The following is a 22,418-nucleotide window of genomic DNA, read 5'->3' as shown; positions in this document are numbered from 1 at the left end:
TCACTCAATCAAATCATCTGGGCAGGCGGACCTGAGCAATCCATGTCTAGCGGGCACTTAGGTCTACATGCACTGGCCGCTAACCCTTCTAGACGCAGTTTCGGCTCCTGCGACGCCCCTCTATGCTCCGCGCATCCTTGAGCTTTTTGTTCCACCTATTTTGCGGCGACAGGTGAAGCTACAGGTTCTCCTATCATTGGCTGACAGCTCAGGGAAGGTGGGCTCCCGAGATGCGGTACCAGGCCAGTAGCAGCCTATCAGAACCCCACACCTGAGTGCCGCGCGCTTTGTGGAGGCCGGTTTAGACGTACTGGCTACGGGGCGGCCACATAACTGTCCCCAGCTCCGCCTCACGGCCTACTGGCCCATCACAGCCAATCAACCACTCAGGGGCGGAGGCCCCGTGCGGCTCGCGGATTGGCCGGAGCGAGGCGCGCAGCCAATGCTGATATCATAGGCCTTGAGGCTCCGCCCCCTGCGGAGACTTGGGGCCTGTCTTGCTTGGAGTGACTGGACAGGCTGGCGATCAAAGGATGGACTCGGTGCGGAAAAGCGCGCGGGACCGCGCGGAGAGCCCACCCGACAGGTGCGTTCTTCCCTCCAGGAACGAGGAGCCTGGATATACCTGGGGGACCATAGTGGGGGGACTGGTGAGGCCGATGGGTAGAAATCCGAGGGATACACAGACGAGTCGGGCCACACGACCCACCGGAGCCACAGCCAAAGCCGAGAGAAGGGCGCCTGCGGGTGACAGTTGTGCCAGAGTTCTCGCTCTGCCCTCCCGGGTTCCGGCATCCTTCCCACAGCCTGGGGTCTTGGAGGCTGGAGCGGGGAGCCGAATCATAATAATCTGCATTTTAAAGGAATCGCTGCTGCTTAGAGTAGGGTAGCATGGCTGTGGGACAGAGGAGGACTTTGGGGATAATCTATTAAGGCCCAGATGACTGCCCCGAGGTGAAAAGTGAATCTTGGGGTGTGAGCCCAGGAAGCAGCTGTCCGGTGCTGGAGACTGCAGGCGCTTGCCATCCACAGTGCTGCGGAGACCTCCTCCCCTGGGGCACAAAGGAGCAGGGCGCTGTGTAGGTTCTGGTTTAGTCTTCTCCCACCCAGGAACGGGCCCTACCCCCTCTTTCACTGTCATCCCCATCTCTTTTTCTTTTCTTTCTTTTTTTTTTTTAAAGATTTATTTGTTTATTTACTATGTATACAGTGTTCTATCTTCATGCATGCCTGCAGGCCAGAAGGCATCAGATCTCATTATAGATAGTTTGTAAGCCACCATGTGGGGGCTGGGAATTGAACTCAGGACCTCTGAAAGTAACAGGCAATGCTCTTAACCTCTGAGCGGTCTCTCCAGCCCCTCTTCCTCTTTTTCTTTATCCTTTCACTACCCCTGACAAGGGCCTTGTGCCATAGCCCCGGCTCTCCTGCCTCCTCCCGCTGGGATTACAGGCTTGCCCTCTCTGTTTTTGTTCTCATATTCTGTGCTGGTGCCAAGGATGTAAAATATCTATCTCTCTTCCAAAACTTGAGCCTCCCTGGATGTGTTGGAACATGCCTATAATCCCGGCACTGGGGACTGAGACAGGAGGATTGTGATTTGGAGGCCAGCCTGGATTGCTCAGTGAGAACCTGGCTCATAAAGGCCTACGCATGGCTTCAGCCTTCACTAGACATTCATTAAGTAGTTTCACTTTCTCCAGGAAGCAGCCTCACTGATGAAATGCCAGCTATAAAAATAGTTCAAGCAAGCTACAGATGGGAGAGCCACAGTCACTCGGCAGGCCAGTGGGTGTGCAGCGCTTTGGGATCTTTACTTACAGGAAGGAACAGGCTTGGGGCACAGGCAAAGCCCTTGCAGCAATGGAAAGGTCACTGATCCCAGGCCCAGGGAGGTCAGCCTCACTTTCCAAAGCCCCAAGGCCTGCAGGGTTAGGCTTAAAGGCGAAGACAGAGGATCAAAAGAACCTGTTATTGTGTTTGGGTTCACAATTGAGTGCATTGGCGTGAGCCTGTTTAGATTTTTAAAATCTTGTGAAATAATTACTGTTTTCAGGCCTGCTAGCTCACCATAGAGATCTCTGAACATCTGCGATCCTGGTAAGAACACAAGCAGATAACTCTCCTTAGGGTCTCTGGGGCTCAGCGCTCTGTGTCATCCTAGGAATGAAGGCCCTGCTGTGCGACAGCCTTGTTCGTTCAGATGACAAAGCCTGCTTGTTCCTGGAGCTACTCTTCTCTAGGTCCCTGGAGATGACACTAAGCACACGTGACTCTTGAGTCAGATGATGAATGGGGCTGCAAGGGAAGTGGGGAGCACAGAGAGCCAAGCTGGGGCATGTGGCTTCAAACAAAACAGGGGAGCCTCACACAAGCAGATACGTTGAAGCAAAGACTTGAAAAAATTTAGGTAGCGTGGGGAGCAGGGCAAAGAAAGTGCAAGCCTGTCTCTGGGAGAGGTTGCCTGGTGAGCCAGAGGGCGTGGCTCTTAGAGGCCATTCCAGGAGCAGGGACTGGAGCTCAAAACTAGGAGTCATCAGGAAACTCCCAGAGGAATGTGCGGCCCCCCCAGCCAGCCTTGTGCTGGGGTGAGATCGGGCATTAGTGTGGGCCAGGCACTGAGTGACCAGGAACCGTGGTGTCTCCCTCCCTCCCATCGAGAGGGAGGACGTGGTGAGCTGAGGCCTGATGCTCCACCTGGGCCTTCACTCTGGATGCAGAGGACCCTGGCTGTGAGCCCCCAGAGAGCTGTGCCCACACCCTGCCTCCCTTCCCTTTCTTCCAGGAAGGTTTATATGGACTACAATGCCACCACACCTCTGGAGCCAGCAGTCATCCAGGCTGTGACAGAGGCCATGAGAGAAGCCTGGGGCAACCCCAGCAGCTCCTATGTGGCAGGTAATTCTAGAGGGATCCGTGTCAACAAAGGGTGCTCTTAGATTTTCTTTTTTCCTTCGACTTTATAGACCATATTTTCCCATGTGTAGAGGGACATTATAAGAAATGCAGGTACTACGCTGTCTGCATTGCTTGACAGAATTCCCAGGAGTTTTGTTAAAGCACACTTTCAAAACACAGGCAAAGGCCTTTAATCCCAGCACTCAGGAGGTGGTGGCAGGAGGATCTCTGTGAGTTCAAGGCCAACCTGGTCTCTAGAGTGAGTTCTAGGACAGCCTCCAAAGCTACAGAGAAACCCTGTCAGGAAAAACAAACAAACAAACAAACAAACAAACAAAAACTGAAGCAAAATAATTACATACATATATATATATAAATATACGAATATATATTTATATATATGTATATATAAATATACGAATGTCATTAAAGTCTGCATAATGTGTTATGTGTAAATCAGCACCATGTTACAATAATATACATAATCTGGTTTTTGTTCACTTATTTGGTTTTATTTATTTATTTACTTTTCTGGTTTTTTGTTTGTTTGTTTGTTTGTTTGTTTTCTGAGACAAGGTTTCTCTGGAGATCAGGCTGGCCTCAAACTCGCCAAGAGCTACCTGCCTCTGTCTCCCGAGTGCTGGGATTAAAGGTGTGCACCGCCACCACCTGGCCCCTATCTGATTCTTAAAGCCTTCTGTCCCTGTGTAATACTCAGGCTGCGAACCACACATCTGATCGTTTTTACCCTCGTTCATTCATGTGTGCATTCCACACTGCACATTCTGACAGCACAGGACAAGTTGCTTGAGTCTGCTCGTTCTTCTCAAAAGGAGACATACTTCGTGCAGCCATTGCTGATTCTATCTTGAGCCTTGCTGTCACCATGAGGCCTGTAACCTTTCAGGCTTTAATGGGTTCCCGGGAAACGCTCCCTACATCAATATCTCAGTGAGGTCTGTTTATAAGCCCGTGCCTCTCAAACCCCTTCCACACAGCTAGCCGTCTATCCTATCCCCGTGCATTTTGCTAACGTGCTTTTAGCCGTCAAGGCCGCAGGTGTGTCTCGACCTTTTCCGCAAAGGAAAGTTGCAGGGCTTAGGAGCACTCAGTGGATCAAGCGCCTGCTGCACAAGTCTGAAGATCTGAGTTCGGATCCACAGAACCTGGGTGAAAACCAGGCAGGTGTAGCAGGCTGCCTGTAATCCTGGCGCTCAGGAGGCACGGACAGGACACGCCGACTAGCTAGATTGGCTGAGTCTGCAGGCTCCAGACCCTGCCCTGGGTTCAGCAGGAGACCCTAAGTCAAACAGACAGCACCAAGGAAGACACTTAACCTCTGGCTCCCACACATGTGCACCCATTTGTGAGAACATGCACGCACAGCACATGCACACTCAAACACGTGCACAGTCATGCAAAATAAAGTGAAATAAACCTGAAAAGAGTAAAGGCAGGAAAAGAAAGTTTGAATTTGCTAGGGTTGTATAAACTCCATTCTTTCTAGTTTGCTTTTGTAATATAGAGTTTTAGATTCGAAGTTTTGAATAATAATTTGCTTCAGGCCAGTAGAGAGAGGACAGCATTCCACAAGATTCTACAGACTTGGAGGCCCATGCCTTGTCTTTCTGGTTAATGTTTATCAGTAGTGAAGGCAAGGGCCCTGCACCCAGCTCTGCCTGTGCTGTGGATTAGGGGGACTAAGAGGAGTCACATTAATGGTGCTTTATTAGGATCTGAATGCCATCTAGGGGACTTCAGATGACCCACGCCAGCTGACTCTGCCACACAGGTGATCCAGCTCTGGGTCTTACTAACGTTGTGTTCCTTCCCTGAGCTTTTTAGTGGGTTTTGTACCAATGCTTATTAAAAGACAGCAACTCGGTGACACAGACTCCCAAGTCAGATGCTAGCCACTCATTAACTTATCCGTTGACTCATTTCTGGACCTGTGTCACCTGTGGTGTGGCCACACTTCTGATAACTGATGTGATTCAAGAAGACAGGGGTGGGGGGAGCAGGGGAGCCAGGCAAGGACTTGGGAAATTCTTTTTTTTTTTTTTTTTTAGTAGAAATGCCCAAAAGGGAAAGAAAAGAAAACTGAAGATCATCATGACGGGTTTTTGTCTGTTAGTTTCCGAGACAGGGTTTCTCTGTGTAGACCTAGCTGTCCTGGAACTCACTCTGTAGACCAGGCTGGCCTCGAACTTACAGAGATCTGCCTGCCCCACCACCACACCCACACCACACCCCGAGTGCTGGGATTAAAGGTGTGCACCACTACCAAGACGTTTCACAGTTTTAGGTTTTAAACCTAGAAGAGCTTGCACTGAGGCTCCGTGGGAAGAGCGTGACTGCTCCAGATGTGTCCTGGCCTGACTTGTAACAGCCAACAGCAGCCGGAAGCAAACTGGGGAAGTGGGGAGGAGTTTGAGCCAAAATGGCTGTACAGCATGGGGAAGCCCATGGACCCAGCATCAAACTTGGGAGCCACTGGTGTGGAACTGGGCAGCAGCTAGGACACCATATTGATGGCAAATGCTCTCAGTCTCCCCCTTGTGTCTCCCACGGCTGGCCTGCAGTGTGAGAGAAGGCCCTGACTGGCTCTGTGTGTGAAGTCTCTAGTTGGTTTTGCTTACTTCCATTGTCCTGCACCTCCTCTCCTGGTCCTGTCTTGAATAGGAAGGTGGGCAGCGAGCCATAGTCCCGCCTCTAGCATCCAGTGCGAAAGCACAGCTGTGCCGAGGAGCTCACAGCTCCGTCACTCCCAACCGGGCTGTCCTTGGCTCTCACTGAGCTCCTTAAGTCTCAGTGGTGGCCACTGACTTGCTAAGTCTCAGTGTGGCCCCTCTGCTGAGGCCCTGCCAGGGGGTAGGATAGTGTACTCACCCAGGTGGATGTGTTTCCCTCTAGAATCGCCCCAGTTCTCAGCTCCCCTGTGTGTGGTCGCCCTGCTATACATGGAATTGATAGCAATGAACTTGTTCTTTTGTCTCTCCTCAAGGTAGGAAGGCCAAGGACATTATAAACGCAGCTCGGGCGAGCCTGGCCAAGATGGTAGGGGGGAAGCCTCAGGACATCGTCTTCACTTCTGGGGGCACCGAGGTAAAGTTGCAATCCCTGCTCGCTGAGCTTTAAGGTGCAGTGGAGTGAGTATGGGAGGGGTTCGCTCTTGTCATTTTAGAATCAGCAACGCTCAACTTTCTCTCTTATACTGCTCTGGGACTCTCCTGCAATTTTCTAAGTTGTTTGTATGACGAAGTTTGAGGTTTCACCCGTCCCAAGGGAACTCATTCTTGAGCTTATAGAATGTACTCGAAAGAAACCTGGAAAGAAGCCACTGCAAGGGACAGGGACAGTGGTTGGCTGTGGATCACAGTTTGCTTCAGCCATAGCAGGTTTCCGATTAAAAGTGAATTGGGTTTTTAATGCCAGTAATGAGCTTTTGCTAGGCCATAAAACAAAATAAAACAAAATTTCCACTCCTAGGGAAACAGATGGAGTAGGAAAGAATGGATGAGACCTCCCAGGGAGGTTAGAGATGTTACCTGCAGCCTTTAAGACCTTCTGAGTAAGAGGCAGTACGCACACTTGCAGACTGGGAGACATAGGCTCTTCTCAAAGCCATCTGTAGACTCCGCGCAGCCTCCGTCAAAATCCTGACACCCATCAAATGGACTATCCCAAACTAACTTCTGTGGAAACCAAGAGTCAAGACTGCTGAAGACTGGATAGTCTCCAGACCAAGTCTGTAAGAGCTCTGGAAACTAGGCAGATGCATTTGGCAAGGACAGACGGCTGGTCAGAAACAGTGTGCCAGTGCAGACTGGCACTTGCCATATGACTAGGGCCACACACCCTGCCTGCTCAGCACAGGCTTGGACAGCTGTCGGTGGCAAAAAGATTGTCATGTGACCGAGGGGGCAGTGCGTGGAACTAAAGAACATGTGATTGTAGGGAACTCTTCCGGACTGCTCAGTCGCAGGGACCAGGCGATGACTTCCGCTTCTCAGCAAGCAGACAGGCTTGAGAAGTGACATTGGAATTCTTCCAGCTGCTGCCTCGGCCCCCTCGCCGTATCCGGCAGTGCAGGGTTTCTCAGTGCAGATGCTTGGGGAGCCTAGGCAGGAGGATGGCAAACCTGAGCCCAAACTAAACAGAAAGACAGTGAATTCTGTCACAACAAAAGTGACAAATGAACTTTGAATCATCCAAGAACACCATGAGGAAAGAGATGGGGCGGCAGGGAAAGGTGTTTATCACACACAGCTGACGAGTGACAGGCGCCTGGGACAGCTGGGGACTCACACAACTTGCTTGCAGGCAGATAATACAGTCAGCAAATGAGTCAGAGATTTGAACACAGCACAAGAGAAGCCTAGGGCTTTGTCTTGACAGCCATTCAGGGACTCAGAAGTGACCTGAGGAAGCATAGAATGCTTCTACAAGCCAGCTCACACCGGGACCACTGTGCCCAGGCTTCAGCCACCAGCAGCCAGTTCACACTGGGGGCCACAGTGCCAAATGTTCCCAGAGCATGCTGCCATCTCGAGTGGAAATTGGAAATTACTGTGAGACATTCACCCACTGAGATCATGCCTTGTTAGACAGCCATTCCACACAAAGGTTAACAGCCCGGGAAACTGAGGCAGTGTACATGGATTCAGAAAACATTCTTGGTAGCTTAGCCCAAATCCGGGGAGCCCAGCCTCTTCCAGAGCTGCACCCACTACATGCTAGTCACTGGGCTAATGTACCCCAGAGTTGGACAGGTGATGGTTGAGAAAAGAAAGTCACAGGGACGCTGAGTGTGGCGTTAGGCCCCTGGATTCCCTGCAGGTCACTGCCACCCCACTCTGTCCTGCTGCCCAGCGGGGTCTCCGGGCCTTGATCTGGGGCCAGGTACTGTGCAATGACGTGAGCTCGGAAGGCAGGGGTAAATTTTAATTTTAATTTGATTTTTACTTTTTTTTCTTTCTTTCATCTTGTTTCTGTTTGTGCAAGTGTGTTCTCCAGTTTGTCTTCCTCCCACCAGGCAGGGAATTCCCCCTCCTGACAGGTTTGTCTAAGATGAAGGTTTGTGCTTACTAAGAAAGCAGGCACACTTGAAGTGAGCTCTAGCGTATTTGGAGTTTGGAGACTCTCTGAAGGTACAGGCCTGTCAGGAGGGTGGTGCTCTGGCCTTTTCCTTTTGAGTCAGGCACAAACGAAAGTCTCCACTGGGAGCTGTGGTGAAGACTCTCTCTCCCTGTTGTGTCTCCACAGTCGAATAATTTAGTAATCCAATCTATGGTGAGATACTTCCACGACCAGCAGACCCTGAAGGGGCACGTGATTGACCAACCCAGCCCTGAGGAGGGGGCCAGGCCCCATTTTATTACTTGCACGGTGGAACACGACTCTATCCGACTGCCCCTGGAGCACCTAATGGAAGAGCAGGTGGCAGGTGAGTGGCCATTGGGACTGGCCTAGTCCTCAGTGTCGAGGACAGAGAGGCCGCACAAAGCCCGGCTCACTCCTCCTAATGATGAGAAGTATTCTGATCTGGGTGTGCACCACGTTTGATCGGCCCATTCAGAAGCTGACGGCCATTTGCTTGCAGCTAATAAATAATGCTGCCACGAGCTGCTCTGTGGGAGTGGGAGTGTGGGCGGTTCCTCTTCAGGGACTTACACCTTGGGGCAGAATTGCTGGGCCCTACAGAAACCGAATTTGACAGATTCTCAGGTAGACGTGATCAGCTTTAACCTTTGCTTTCCAGGGTCACCATCTGACACCACCACTGGTGGGCTCTCATCCCTGTCAGAGCTTCTGTCTCTTCTGTCATCACTGTCATGGACTGTGCCTCTGTGGGGTTCTGGTGCCTAGCATCTTCTCATGTTGCCTTGGCTCTCGGTACAGATCTCTTCTGTAGGAATGTCTGTTTGTGTTCTTGCTTTGGGTTTTCCTTTTGGTATTTAGTGTTTACTGGAGATTGACAGCACGCCAGGGCTCCGCCCTAATGGGTGCCTTTGTCCCCTTGCCCTGATTTGTATTGGAGTACCTATCATTTTATTGACTCACAGGAATTATGCACACGTTTGACACAAATCAACAGTTTTGATGAAGTCAAATTGTTTTGCTTTTATTTCTGTTTTGTCTCTGTGTCATGTCCAAGAAGACTTCATCCTGCCCCAGATCACGAAGATTTAGTCCTGTTCGGAGGTTTTCAGCTTCGGTTCTTCCAATTAATTAAGTCTGGGTGCACAGTGAGCCAGGAGGAGTTCGTTTCTTTGCATGATTGACATTTTGTTTTCTATTTTGAAAACTTTATTTTATGTGCGACAGTCTACATACTTAATAACCCTGTAACAGAATGATTTGAGATAGCTTTAGTTAACCCCTTGCTTCCAATCTTTGTGTCCTTGGATCCGATAAATTGCTCAGAGGTGGTGGTGACCGTGATTAGTGACAGTCAAAAGGCCCACCTAGACATCTTACAGGACCCATCTGTGTGTCCCTGCACTGTAATGGAAACTGGCCTGGGTATTCCCGACTTTGGTTCACAGAGGGCCAGGGCACCACAGCATGATATGGTGATTCTCTCCAAACCCTCAAGCCGGGAGTGTCCTTTGGGAACCCCTGTCAGCTGTCCCAGGTGGGAACAGAGCAGCTCCAGCCTCTGGGAGTCGCCTTCAGATGGGTTCCTTTGCTGGGTTTCGTCTGCTGTCTGACTGTATCTGGCCCATGAGCACCGGCCTGCTGCCTGCTGCCTGCTGTCTGTCCAGCTTTTTACCACACTAGTTTATAGAAATTAGTTTTTTCTGGTGTTAGTGTTCTTTTAAATAATTTTCCAAAACATGAGTGGATTTTCCTACAAATTTCTGCTGAAGGAAATTTAATGAATGTGTCTCATGGAAGAACAGGACATATTGAAGAGAGCTTACTTTTTCTTTCTTTCTTTCTTTCTTTCTTTCTTTCTTTCTTTCTTTCTTTCTTTCTTCCTTCCTTCCTTCCTTTCTTTTTTCTTTTTTGTTTTTTGAGATACGGTTTCTCTGCATAGCCTTAGCTGTCCTGGAATGAGCTCTGTAGACCAGGCTGGCCTTGAACTCACAGAGATCCTCCTGCCTCTGTCTCTCGAGTGCTAAGAATAAAGGCATGCCTTTTTGAGGGGGAGCATGGTTGGTGTCATATCTTGCACACAATCATGGCAATGCAGAAATCTGTCCTAAGAACCAGGGGTTATAAAGGGCTTGCTCAGGCTGACGTCCTTGTCCAGGTTCCTCTAAAGAGTGTCTGTCTGGCCAGGCAGTGGTAGCGTATGCCTTCCCAGTACTCGGGAGGCAGAGGCAGGAGGATCTCTGTGAGTTTGAGGCCAGCCTGGTCTACAAGAGGTAGTTCCAGGACAGACCCCAAAGCTACAAAGAAACCCTGTCTCAAAAAACCAAAAAGAAAGAAAGAAAGAAAGAAAGAAAGAAAGAAAGAAAGAAAGAAAGAAAGAAAGAAAGAAAGAAAGAAAGAAAGAGAAAGGAGTGTCTATCTGCTGATGGGACAGCCAGCTATTAGACTCCACTGACTATGGGCGGTGTTTGGCTGGAGTCTATTCCATTTCTCTGTGGAACTTTTGTCATTTGTTCCTGGAAAGTCCACTCTTTGCTGTCTCTGCCTGGGCGTGTCTGCTAACGTGCCTCTGATGATTTTGCCTGCTGCCATGGCGCTGCCAGCCTCCTGCAGCTACTCACCACCCAAGCCCCGCAGTTGTGAGGACAGCCTGAGACCTGAGTTTCTCTTTGGCAGTGCCTGAAATTCCTCTTCTAATATTTTCTGAACTTGGATAGCACATTCCTTTTTTAAGAAATGTAATTACGGAGTTATTTGCCTGGCTAACCTTAGGGTATTTTTTTTGTATCTTAGAGGTCACTTTTGTCCCAGTGTCGAAGGTGAGCGGGCAGGCAGAGGTTGAGGATGTCCTGGCGGCTGTCCGCCCCACCACGTGCCTCGTGACCATCATGCTGGCTAACAACGAGACTGGCATCATCATGGTGAGCAGCCCTTTCCTTTGCAAGGAGGCCTCGGGGAGAAGGTTCTTGACTTGGGAATTTCTCTGTGCCTCCTCCACTTGGCCTTGAGTTCTGCGGCTTTACTCTGTCCCCTGCCGCTCACATCATTCATTCCGCCCCATCAAATCAGAACCGCACACTCATTCAGCTGCTTGCCTCTTTCCCGCTCCAGCCTGTCCCTGAGATCAGCAGAAGTATTAAGGCCCTGAACCAGACCCGGGCTGCCTCCGGCCTGCCCCGAGTCCTCGTGCACACAGATGCTGCCCAGGCACTGGGGAAGAGGCGAGTGGATGTGGAAGACCTGGGTGTGGACTTCCTGACTATCGTGGGGCACAAGGTATGTGTGCGGGGGCCGCCTGCCCTCCTCCTCGACACAGTGGAGTGGAACCCTCAGCCCCGCTGTCCCTTTCTGCTTAAGTCACTGCGGTCATCTGGTGAGCTCCAGGTGCCTGTCAAGGACCAGGTGCTGAGATGCCATGACAGCCACTCAGGAAGGGCTTTGTCCTCAGAGCTTCAATGCATGTGTGGGACAGGACCAGCAACAGCTAGGATGGCGCCCGGCAAGCCAGGACGCGGGTGGCAGGGCACCCCAACCACGAGGAGCCGAGGGAGGATGTAGAGGGCTCTGTGGAGAATTGGAAGGCAGTGGGTTTGGTACATAGAGAGTGCTGGTTGCAGGAGGCTCCTCTGCCCATGTGGAGGTCCCCACCAGCATGGAAGAGGTGGGGCCAGGAAACTGACCTCCTTGATTAAACTGTGACTTGGTTAAAAACTATGGCTTCTCAGCAGGAAGGTTTGGTCTTAGTGGCTCTTGAAGGCGCAGTACAGGGACAAGGTCCTAGCAAAGACCTTGGCTTTCTGGCAGCTGCGAGAACCAAGACATTGTGTGCTGTTTGGCAGCATAGTCCTTAGCTGGTTCCTAAAGGCGCACACAAGCTGGCTTGACACGGTGATCCTTAACCCTTTGCCTCATATCACTGGGGGCATAGAGTCATGTGTAGGAAAAGCCCTTGGCCACCTTTTGTTCTAGCCCTTTCCCTTCATAATCCCATTATACCAGAACATGAGCCCAGCACCTGCCCTTCCTCAGGCTGGGGCTCTGCCCTGCACCTGGGGGTTCCTGTGACTCTGATATACCACAGTGGTGGCAGATAGACAGCCAGGCCACAAAGGAACCAGCAGGATGCCGCTCCCCTGAACACTTCTGAACCTCTGACACTCAGACACAAGCGGAACAGGTCACCAAGCAGATCCCAGTGAGTAAATGACTGGCTTTCCCTTCCAGTTCTACGGTCCCAGGATTGGTGCTCTGTATGTACGAGGGGTCGGTAAACTTACCCCCCTGTACCCCATGCTGTTTGGAGGTGGACAAGAGCGGAATTTCAGGCCAGGGTAAGGTTGAAAGCCTACAAGCTTCTGCCCTGCTGGCCACACTACTGTCCCGTTTCCTCGCCGTTTCTGTCACCCCCAATCAGAATTGCTGCCGACTGATTTCTACAGCGGGTCTCAGTCCTGCAGTCTCTCGGGGTGACTCGGAGCACGTGATAGGAGTCCTCCTCTCTCATGAATACTTCAGGGTGCTTGATTCCCTGCGTGCTGCGGTGCTCTGTTGTTCTCTAAAGTAGGGGCTCAGTGGGTACAAAAGGGGCCGTTTTCCTTTGTGAGAACCCCGGGTCTCCATTGCAACCTTGGTGTTTTAACCCCAAATCCATGCCAATACCACCTTTGTTAGAACGTCTAAGAAGAAGGGGAGACAGAAACAATGCCATGGTGGCTCCCTGGCAAGTATTCCACACCCAGAACCAGCCTGGAAACAGTGGTAAGGGAAGGCAAGAACTGCCTTGCTCTAAAGCCTGCAGCCAGCCAGCCTGCAAGAAGAAACAGTAGGCAATACCTGCTCTAGCCCATCTACGTAGGACAGTGTGCTGCCCCATACCAGCAATCACCAAACGGACACTCAGGCTTCCTCCGCCCACATAGGCTGTCTGGGGCATCCACAGCCCCATGGTAGTGTCAGTAGAGACTCTAAAGAGACCCTGTAGTCTCCACCCATCATTAACAACACATCCTCTTTAGATATCAAGTGAACACAGCCCAAGGGAGAGCTGTGGCTTCTCCATCCCACTGGCAGTGTTTGGGATACACGCTCTTTCCTTGCAGAGCAGTGTCAGAGCGAGCCAGGAAGAGCAGAAAAGTTAACCAAGATGCAAATTCTCATGACGTGTGAAAATGGCCAGGATTCATGCCAAGGACTAGAAAAGATCTGAAAGCAAAGGGAAGAAAACATCAGTGGGTGCCAACCCCAAGAGAACGATGTGAGACAGCAAACACTGAGATTCCGTGAATCTTGGGCACACTTGGAATGCACGACCCAGGTGGAAGTCGCCATGTGAGGATCCAAGTGGACGTTTCAGATCTAGAAACTGCAGTAACCCGAGTGGCTATGTGGACAGACTCGCCAACGGGAAAGTGAGAAAAAGGAAAGGAACCTGCACTGAAAGGGAGAATAATAGACAGGAGACACCAGGAAAAAGACAGTGTCGAGGACCTCTGAAGCCATCAAAAACGGTGTGACACACACTTCGGTCAACTCCCCACAGAGAAGACAGGACAGGGCTTAAAGGGTCACTTGAGAAAATGGCCAGCCCTGGTGGCACACGCCTGTAAGCCCAGCATTCAGGAAGCTGAGGCAGGTGGATCTTTGTGAGTCTGAGGCCAGCCTGCTCTACGTAGTGAGTTCCAGGACAGCCAGAAATACAGAATGAGACTTTGTCTTGAAAAAAAAAAAAGAACCCCAAAATAATAATAATAGACCAGTCTCTCAAATTTAGGAAGAAACAGAAAGAGAGGGGCACAAAACAAACAAGCAAAAAGGCAAAAAAAAAAAAAAAAAAAAAAAAAAAGAAAGAAAAAAAAGCAAATAAACCCAAAGAAATGTATGGCAAGGCATTTCAAAGTGGAATAATGGGAGTCATGAAAGCAAACAGAAAAATAGCATCTGATGGACAAGAGGAAACACTTTGAATGACATGGCTTTTGCATTTGAAGGGATGGAGACGAGAGGAAGGTTGCGCACACAGCTGAGAGAGATTAGAAGCCCACACCTGGGGAACAGGTCTTCACGTCTAAAGGGGAGATCAAGGTGTTATCAGATGAGGAGAAACTAACAGAAGTTGAGGCCTAATACAGTAGGCAGCCCTTCTCCTCTTGGGCTTTTCTGAAGCTTAAAAAATATCATTGATAGTTTATGAAAGATTAGAACACTGTCTGATATGATTACCAACGTATATAAATAGAACATTTAAAATGATTGCATAAAGGCAAAGCTATAGAAAAAGGGATATTCCTATATTTGTTTCTCATTTTTAGGCAGGTCTAATGTGGCTCAAGCTAGCCTTGAACTTCTGACCCTCCTGCCCCAACCTCCCAGGCTCTACAGGGCATATTCACCATGCCTGACTCGATGTCTCACTTAGCTGGTAAAAGGATAGAGCCAATAGGCTGAAAAGCTTATTAACACATAGTCATATATGTATCTTAGTCAGGGTTACTACTGATGCTGCAAAATACCATGACCAAAAGCGAGCTGGGAGGAAAGGGTTCACTTGGCTAACACTTCCAGATCGTAGTCCATCACTGAAGGAAGTCAGGGCAGGAACTCAAGCAGGGCATGAGCCTGGAGGCAGGAGCTGATGCAGAGGCCATGGAGGGGTGCTGCTTACTGGTTTGCTCCCCATGGTTTGCTCAGACTGCTTGTTGAACCCAGGACCACCAGCCTGATATCACCTACAATGGCCTGAGCCCTCCCCCATCAATCACTAATTAAGAAAATGCCTTACAGCTGGATCTCATGGAGCATCTTCTCAATCGAGGTTCCCTCCTCTCAGGTAACTCTAGTGTGTGTGTATGTCACGTTAACATAGGACTAGCCAGCACAATATAATATAGTAATATAATACATATAGTTAATATCCACAGCCTCTGGAAAAAAAACTTTACAAAGAGATGAATAGGTATATTCCCAAATTAAAACTTAAAAAGCAAGCAGTACCTCATAAAAGCAGAGCTTATAAAAAACAGGAGGATATGGAAGTATAGCTCAGTGGTAGAACACTTGCATTGGTAGAATACTCAATGGTAGAATACAGCTCATCACAGCATGCCCACAGTCGGGAGCAGAAAGGAAGAAGAGAGGAATACATGCATACTCAAGTGCTCAGAGAGCTTTCTCCACTCCCCCCCCCCAACCGCCCCTGAGACAGGGTTTCTCTGTGTAACAGTTCTGACTGTCCTGGAACTTGCTCTGTAGATCAGGCTGGCCTCGAACTCACAGAGATACACCTGCCTCTGCCTCCTGAGTGCTGGGATTACAGGCGTGCTCCACCACCTCCACACTTAGACAATCTAGGACCCAAATCCTGGGAATGGTGCTGCCCACAGTGGACTGAGTTTTCCCACATCAATTAGCATAATGAAGACAATACCTCCCACAGACATGCCCACAGGCCAAGCTGCTCTGCTTATTTCCTCATTAAGATCGTCTGCCCAGATAATTCTAGATCGCCTTCAAGTTGACAATTTAACCATCACAAGAATAAAGAACTCACCAAACTCAAAAGACAATCAGAAAATAGGCCAAAGACTTAATGGGAAACCTTCCCAAGAGGTTAGTCAGCTTCTAGATATGCAACAAAGTATCAGATGTGAGAAATGCAAATTAGAACCCTTTGAGATGCTCCTGTCCCTTGCCTGCCAGAGTGGCTAGGATAAAAAGTGACCTGGAATACTGGTCGGGATGCAACAGTGTCCTCTGGTGATCAACAACCAGCAGACGGCAGCTTTAAAACACACTTATAAAAGTTTAAGAAAGGCGGGGCGGTGGTGGCGCAGGCCTTTAATCCCAGCACTCGGGAGGCAGAGGCAGGCGGATCTCTGAGTTCGAGGCCAGCCTGGTCTACAAGAGCTAGTTCCAGGACAGGCTCTAGAAACTACAGGGAAACCCTGTCTCGAAAAACCAAAAAAAAAAAAAAAAAAAAAAAAAAAAAAAAAAAAAAAAGTTTAAGAAAATTTTATTCAACCAAAACTTTAAAAAAATTATTAATATCCAGGCGGTGGTGGCACATGCCTTTAATCCCAGCACTCGAGAGGTAGAGGCAGGCAGATCTCTGTGATTTTGAGGCCAGCCTGGCCTATACGAGCTAGTTCCGGGACAGGCTCCAAAGCTACAGAGAAGCCCTGTCTCGAAAAACCAAAAAAAGAAAAAGAAAAAGTTAAAATGTTAACATTGTTTTTTCCTTACTCTCTGGGCATATACTCTCTGGGTTGGAAAGGGTCCGGGTGGAATTGTCACTGTGGAGAGCCAGCATGTGGTTCTTGCACAGGACAATGGCTGTCCAGGCTTTGTGTGCATCGTGCACACTCACACTGTGGTCCAAGGCTGCTCCTGAGCACCTGGAGGCCCTTTTTAGGAAGGACGATGTGAGGCACTTTAGAACAATGGCATGTAGCCCTCTGAGGACATTCACTGACATCACACCATGCCTTGTCTCCTGCAGGACCGAGAACACACCTATGATTGCTGGCCTCGGGAAGGTAAGGCTGGTGGGCTTGGCCAGGTGTCATGACCCCATGAGTGCACTGATTAATGAAAGCCCAGAATTTCCTGCGTGGAGCTGGAGAACCAGACGTCTGAGCCCTTGGGAAGTGGGGCAGGAGGATTAGGAGTTCCAGGGACCTTTGTTCTTGGTGGACCTTTGAGCAGGGTGAACTGCTCCTGCTTAGCAGTTAAAAGGGAAAAAACTAGGCCAGTGAGCCGGCTCTGTGGTAAAGGCCCCCAGCCTGATGACCTAAGTTTGCTCCCTGAAGCCCCTTTGTCCTCTGACTTCCACGTGTGCTGTGTCATATGCAAATGCACACACACACACACACACACACACACACACACACACACACAATAAGAGAATAGCTTTTAAAGGAAAAACTCTGAGTCTCTTCTAGAAGGAGAGATAGCACCCTGGCCTCCCTGCAGGCAGTCAGGCTGATCCCCTGTTGAACTGTGGGGTGTGAGGTGCCCGGGTCAGCTATGGGACTGTTGGCCTGTGTCCTCTGGAGCCTGAGCTCCGCTAACTCTTCAGAAACTGGCCTGTGCAAGAGTGGTCACATTGCACCCACAGGAGGGAAAGAGAGAGACACAGAGAGAAACAGACACTGGTGATCAGCTCACTTTCTTCTTTTGATTTAGTCCAGGACCCATAGGGTGGTGCTGCCCACATTCTGGGTTGGTCTTCCCTCTGAAGTTAAACCTTTCTGGAAACACCCTCACTGGCATGCCCACAGTCTGTTGCCATAGTAATTCTAATGCTAGTCTAGTTGATAATGAAGAATAGCCACCATTCTTAGCATCCCAAACCGTCCAGGTCCCTCTGCTTTCTCTGTCGTGCCTCCCACTTTCCAGGTCCTTGCCCTCAAGGCTGGGAGACCTCCTGGGGCACCTGGATCTCATCCATGCATCTGAGACAGCAGCTGTGACCATCTCCTCCTCTAGTGCCAAGGTGTCTCTTGTCTCTTTTCATGGCCCACAGCACTAGACGAGGTTGTTCTTGTCTTTTTTGGGCATCTGCCGTGATTTCTGTGGGCCTCTTGTATAGCAGTTAGCATGGTCCTAACATGTTACAGCATGTCGTCTCAGTTCTCACTAAATCTAATTACATTTACACCAGGCACTTCCATTCTTCTCCTGCCTGGCCAGGGCCTGCGGGCATCACCTTCACCAAGGCAGGCAGCCATCCAAGAGACACACTGTCTTCCCTGCAGGTAGAAACACCCTCCCTATTCTTTGGTGACTATCTCCTCGGGGGCCTGTGTGGTGTCCTAGTTTTGTCCCTCTGTGGAATGACAGTCCTTAGGGCCTGAGATTCCCTCAGGGCTTATATTTGCTGTGTTGCCTATGACACCTGGAGCTGGTAGGGAGCACCTGGTGACCCTGCTGAGCACCTGGGGCAGCTTGGCAGCTGCAGAGGCACAGGAGCGGTCAGGAAAGGTCTAGAGCTGTCTGGTCTCTTGACTCTCACACGTCTGTGTGTCCCCAGGCTGCTGAGCTCGTGAGTGAAAACTGCGAGGCTTATGAGGCCCACATGAGAGACATCCGGGATTACCTGGAGGAGAGACTGGAGGTGAGCGGGACCTGCCTGCGTGGGAGAGTGCCGGCGGCTCAGCCGGGACCGGCCACTATCTCCCTGTGAAGGAAACTCTGTGAAGGGAACCCAGAGAAACAGTAGGTCCTGGAGAAAGAAGGGGCAGAACTGGGTGCTGGAAGTTAGCTGGCATCAGACACCCCAAAGAGGGACCTGGACCAACCAGGAGTGTATCTTTCTATAGACACATGGTTGAGTGTGAAGGGTGGATATGTTTAGTGTGTTCACTTGTTCTAACTTTGGGGGTCCATAGCCTGTCTGTCCCCATAGCTATTACAACAAGATAAACACAGGCTGAGGTTCTGTTTCCAAAAAAAGTCTAGATATCAAACAGTTGCTGGGAGAGAGGGTGACTTCGAAGGAATCACTGACCATTTATTTCATGGTGTGTGTGTGTGTGTGTGTGTGTGTGTGTGTGTGTGGTTTGGTTTTTAGGCTGAATTTGGTAAGAGAATCCACCTGAACAGCCGATTTCCAGGGGTAGAGAGGCTTCCCAACACCTGCAACTTCTCCATCCAGGGGTCCAAGCTTCAAGGTGACTACCAATCTAATCCCGGTCCCTGTGTGTGTTGGGGTCTGAGCCTGGATCTGCCCCCGCCCCCACGCGTTCCCAGCACAGTGTAGTTGATGTCGTTAGCAGGCATTTTCTAGGCCACTGGTGAGCTTGGCTAGGACTGACAGCAGACTACGCAGGCCAACCTGTCTTAGAAAAGAAAGTCAGCCCAAGTTAGACAAGCTGCTTCTGCTCAGGATTACAAGAGAAGAATGCAGGGACCACCGTGACAGCTGGCTGAAGGCAAAGGGCAGGCATGTCCAGGAGACATCTTCCCCAGAGCTGGCAGGTGCCCCCGGCAGGGGTAACACTCCAGTTCCCTGAGAACCTCAGGCCAGGGCCCCAAACCTGTGTTCACTCAGGGGCTTCTGCAGGAAGCTTTTGACTTTTTCCTCCCTCTTTCTTTCTTTCTTTCTTTCTTTCTTTCTTTCTTTCTTTCTTTCTCTCTCTCTCTTTCTTTCTCTTTCTTTCTTCCTTTGTTTCTTTTTTCTCTTTCCTTCTCTCTCTCGCTCTTTCTTCATTTCTTTATTTTCTTTTCTTTCTTTCTTTCTTTCTTTCTTTCTTTCTTCCTCTTTCTTCCTTTGTTTCTTTTTTCTCTCTTTCCTTCTCTCTCTCGCTCTTTCTTCATTTTCTTTTTTTTCTTTTCTTTCTTTCTTTTTTTTTGTTTGTTTTTTGCTTTTGGAGACAGGGTTTCTCTATGGCACTGGCTGTCCTGGAACTCACTCTGTAGACCAGGCTGGCCTTTGCCCCTCGAGTGCTAGGATTAAAGACATGGGTCACCACCAATGTCTAGCGAAGATTTATTCGTTTGTCTCTTTGTTGGTTTAAATGTATTTAAGTGCTGTCTACATGCTGACTGCCGGCCAGAAGAGGGCATTAGATCCCATTATACATGGTTGTGAGACACCGTGGGGGAGCTGGGAATTGAACCGGGGTCCTCTGGAAGAGCAGTCGCTGTTCTTAACCACTGAGCTGTCCCGGCTTTTGACTTCTTGGAAGAGGGTGTCACACCTTATCTCCCTGGGCCACAGAGAAGCCTGCTGCCCTGATGGAACATGATAGCATCTGAAGCAAATTTGCTTGCCCTCCTCACAGACCCCTTATGGAGGAAGCCATCTCCGCCTTTGCCAGGGGGCAGCTGTGCCCAGTGATGACCTGTGTTGATTTAACTGTGGCTGGGGGGGGGGGATAGGAGATGACCCAAGTCCTGCATCTAAGGACACATGCTGTCTTCATAGGATACATGGTGCTTGCACAGTGCCAGACACTGCTGGCCAGTGTGGGAGCTTCATGCCACTCAGATCATGAAGACCGGTGAGTATTCTCAGCTGCGCCCAACTCTCAGGTGGAGGTGGTGGCGACTCAGGGCCTAGCCCCTGAGCTGCAGACTATGGCAGGGGAGACGGGTTCTGCTCCTGGCTGGGAGGTGGATACGGGTGCCTGTGGATGGGAGTGGAGCTGGGTGAATGGGCTTAGCAGCCAGCAATCAATAGTGGATCCAGAAGCGGCGGGATGGTATGTGGGCACGTGAAGGGAGTACAGAGGGTCCCTGTGCCAGCCAGCAGAGGAGGACAAGGGCCAGGCTCTCAGGGAATCAGTGAAGGGATCGATGGAGGGCAGACAGTGCCTGGAGTCCAGCACCTAGTGGCCGAGGCTCCATTAGGAGCAGAAAGACTGAGGCCAGCTGGAGAGCAGGGGCAAGTGGGAAGGTACAGACCAGAGACTGTAATGAAGCACTAGATGGCATTGTTCGGGGAACACTCACCATGATCTCAATACAGGAAAGTCCAGGAGCCAGGGCTCGGTGCAGAGCTGAACATAACTGGTGGATGCATGGGAGGAGGCAGTGTGGTTCCCCATCTGGGTACCAGAGAGAATGGGAGAATTAGTTTCCTACCTTAGCTTAGAGTAGGCTTGGAAAAATGTCTGGGGACAGGTGGTGAGTGTCAGCAGACCATGTATCTGGGCACTGGGTGGACACAGCACACCCTAAGCTTGAGGATCTGGCTGAGAGGTCAGAGCACAAAGGAGGGCAAGCCCTGAGCAGCAGCCGATAACTGTCCCTCTCCCGCAGGCCATCCCCAGTGCTGCTGAGTTGCGGGATCCCTGTGGATGTGGCCCGAAATGCACTCCGCCTCAGTGTGGGCCGCGGTACCACCAGGGCCGAAGTGGACCTCATTGTGCAGGACCTGAAGCAGGCTGTGGCCCAGCTGGAGAGCTAGGGCTAGGGCGAGCAGCTGCTCTGTCCCTCGGGCCAGCTGAACTTTGGCCACTCGATCCATAGGAAATGCCCTGGCCCCTAAGCTGTCCCCTCTCCAGAGCTGCAGGCAGACGAGTGTCCTGCTCGGGTACAGAGGAATGAGGGCTGCCTGTCACACAGAACCCCACTCCAGCCCCCATCCTTACAGGCCTAGGACCCCAGTGCCACATAGGACTTCTCCTGCCAAAGGCTATGCGGGAAGGGAAATGTTCCAAGTGTGGGGCAGCCTGTCAGGGACTCCTGGCCCCAGAAATCACTTTGGCCTGAAGATAAAATCCAGTCTCCACTATCATTTATAGCTGCTATCGGGAAAATAGGAAACCTGGTTTTGTCTTCACCCATGGCCTCCCATGTGCTCCCACAGAGCCTCCCCACTGCCGCCCTCCTCTGGCCTCCGGTGTCACTGCCCTTGTCTCCAGGCCCCCAGATGAGGCCTGACAGGCCCTACCTTTCCCCTGGAGGTCAGAGTTCATGTGTCCTCTCCCTTCCTTCTACTCAGGGATTCAACGAATGTGGCTGACGGGGGCTGGTGTCTGATCTTAGTCTTGGCCAAAGTGGGAGATCTGATCGTTTCTCACTCAGCTTTAATTTTAATTTTCCGTGCAAAGGTTTCTGCCATCTTGAGGATGTGGCGCACATTGTACCAATATTTACATAGGCATATCTTCTTGAATGTTTTTAGCATGTGGGTCTATGGTCCAAAGGATGACACACATGTGGAAATTAAATGAACTCATAAACTATGTCTGAAATGTCTTGGGTTTTTTCTGGTGGTGGTGGGAGATTCTCTGTTTTGCTGTTCACAAGACTGATGTATTCTTGTCTGTCTGAGCAGAAGCAAAGGAGGTTCCTGGTATATCATTGTAAAATGACACCAAGTGCTTGGAAGGGACTTCTGGTAGACTGAGAGAGGTCCCCAATCAGCATCTACCTGTGACACCAGGGAGAGGCCATTCTAGTCCTCACTTCCCCAACAAGGACCATGGGTGGTCCAGATCCCAAGAATGCTGTGACCCTAGAGGGCAATGTGGAGCCATGAGGACATCCCCTTCAGTGTGGGGCTGTGAGGTCATCACCTTCAGTGTAGGGCTGTGAGGTCATCACCTTCAGTGTGGGGCTGTGAGGTCATCCTCTCCTTCAGTGTGGGGCTGTGAGGTCATCCTCTCCTTCAGTGTGGGGCTGTGAGGTCATCCTCTCCTTCAGTGTGGGGCTGTGAGGTTATCTTCTCCTTCAGTGTGGGGCTGTGAGGTCATCGTCACCTTCAGTGTGGGGCTGTGAGGGCAACACCTCACTCACCTTAGAGGTTTTACCATCGAGCAGCCACTGAAAGCTTACCCCAGTGTTGGTGCTGAGAACAGCCAAGGACCAGGGTTCTGATACAGAGTCCAGCCAGGCATAGTGGGGCATATCTTTGATCCCGACTCATGAGGTAGAGGAGGGTGGAACTCTGTTCTCTGTGAGTTCCAGACCCTTAG

The 22,418-nt window shown here is 50.4% G+C and overlaps 1 protein-coding gene across 3 annotated transcripts; it reads left to right on the top strand.

The window, feature by feature from the left end:
- Positions 1 to 456: 456 nt before the first annotated feature.
- On the top strand, positions 457 to 21,686 carry Scly (selenocysteine lyase). Of its 3 annotated transcripts, XM_038339772.1 has the most exons (12): positions 457 to 586; positions 2,786 to 2,898; positions 5,903 to 6,003; positions 8,164 to 8,344; positions 10,792 to 10,919; positions 11,110 to 11,274; positions 12,223 to 12,329; positions 16,493 to 16,529; positions 18,026 to 18,109; positions 18,566 to 18,665; positions 19,922 to 19,997; positions 20,758 to 21,686. In XM_038339772.1, the coding sequence occupies exons 1-12, from the start codon at positions 534 to 536 to the stop codon at positions 20,903 to 20,905; spliced, it is 1,293 nt and encodes a 430-aa protein (XP_038195700.1). In that variant the 5' UTR covers positions 457 to 533; the 3' UTR covers positions 20,906 to 21,686. The 3 variants fall into 3 exon arrangements, with proteins under 3 accessions (XP_038195700.1, XP_038195702.1, XP_038195701.1); XM_038339774.1 differs by lacking the exon at positions 2,786 to 2,898 and having other exon boundaries at positions 472 to 586; XM_038339773.1 differs by lacking the exon at positions 2,786 to 2,898 and having other exon boundaries at positions 489 to 586; positions 5,907 to 6,003.
- The last annotated feature ends 732 nt before the right edge of the window (positions 21,687 to 22,418 follow it).

The sequence above is a fragment of the Arvicola amphibius genome, chromosome 8 (assembly GCF_903992535.2).
Source record: "Arvicola amphibius chromosome 8, mArvAmp1.2, whole genome shotgun sequence".
Taxonomy (NCBI): Eukaryota; Metazoa; Chordata; class Mammalia; order Rodentia; family Cricetidae; genus Arvicola; species Arvicola amphibius.
The sequence above is the reverse complement of the archived record's forward strand: the minus strand, read 5'-3'. Positions and strand labels throughout refer to the sequence as shown.

Coding starts and splice junctions, on each gene's coding strand:
- Scly (XM_038339772.1), top strand. CDS start 534: ATGGACTCGGTGCGGAAAAGCGCGCGGGACCGCGCGGAGAGCCCACCC. Junction 587..2,785: donor GCGGAGAGCCCACCCGACAG/GTGCGTTCTTCC, acceptor CCTTTCTTCCAG/GAAGGTTTATATGGACTACA. Junction 19,998..20,757: donor CACTCAGATCATGAAGACCG/GTGAGTATTCTC, acceptor CCTCTCCCGCAG/GCCATCCCCAGTGCTGCTGA.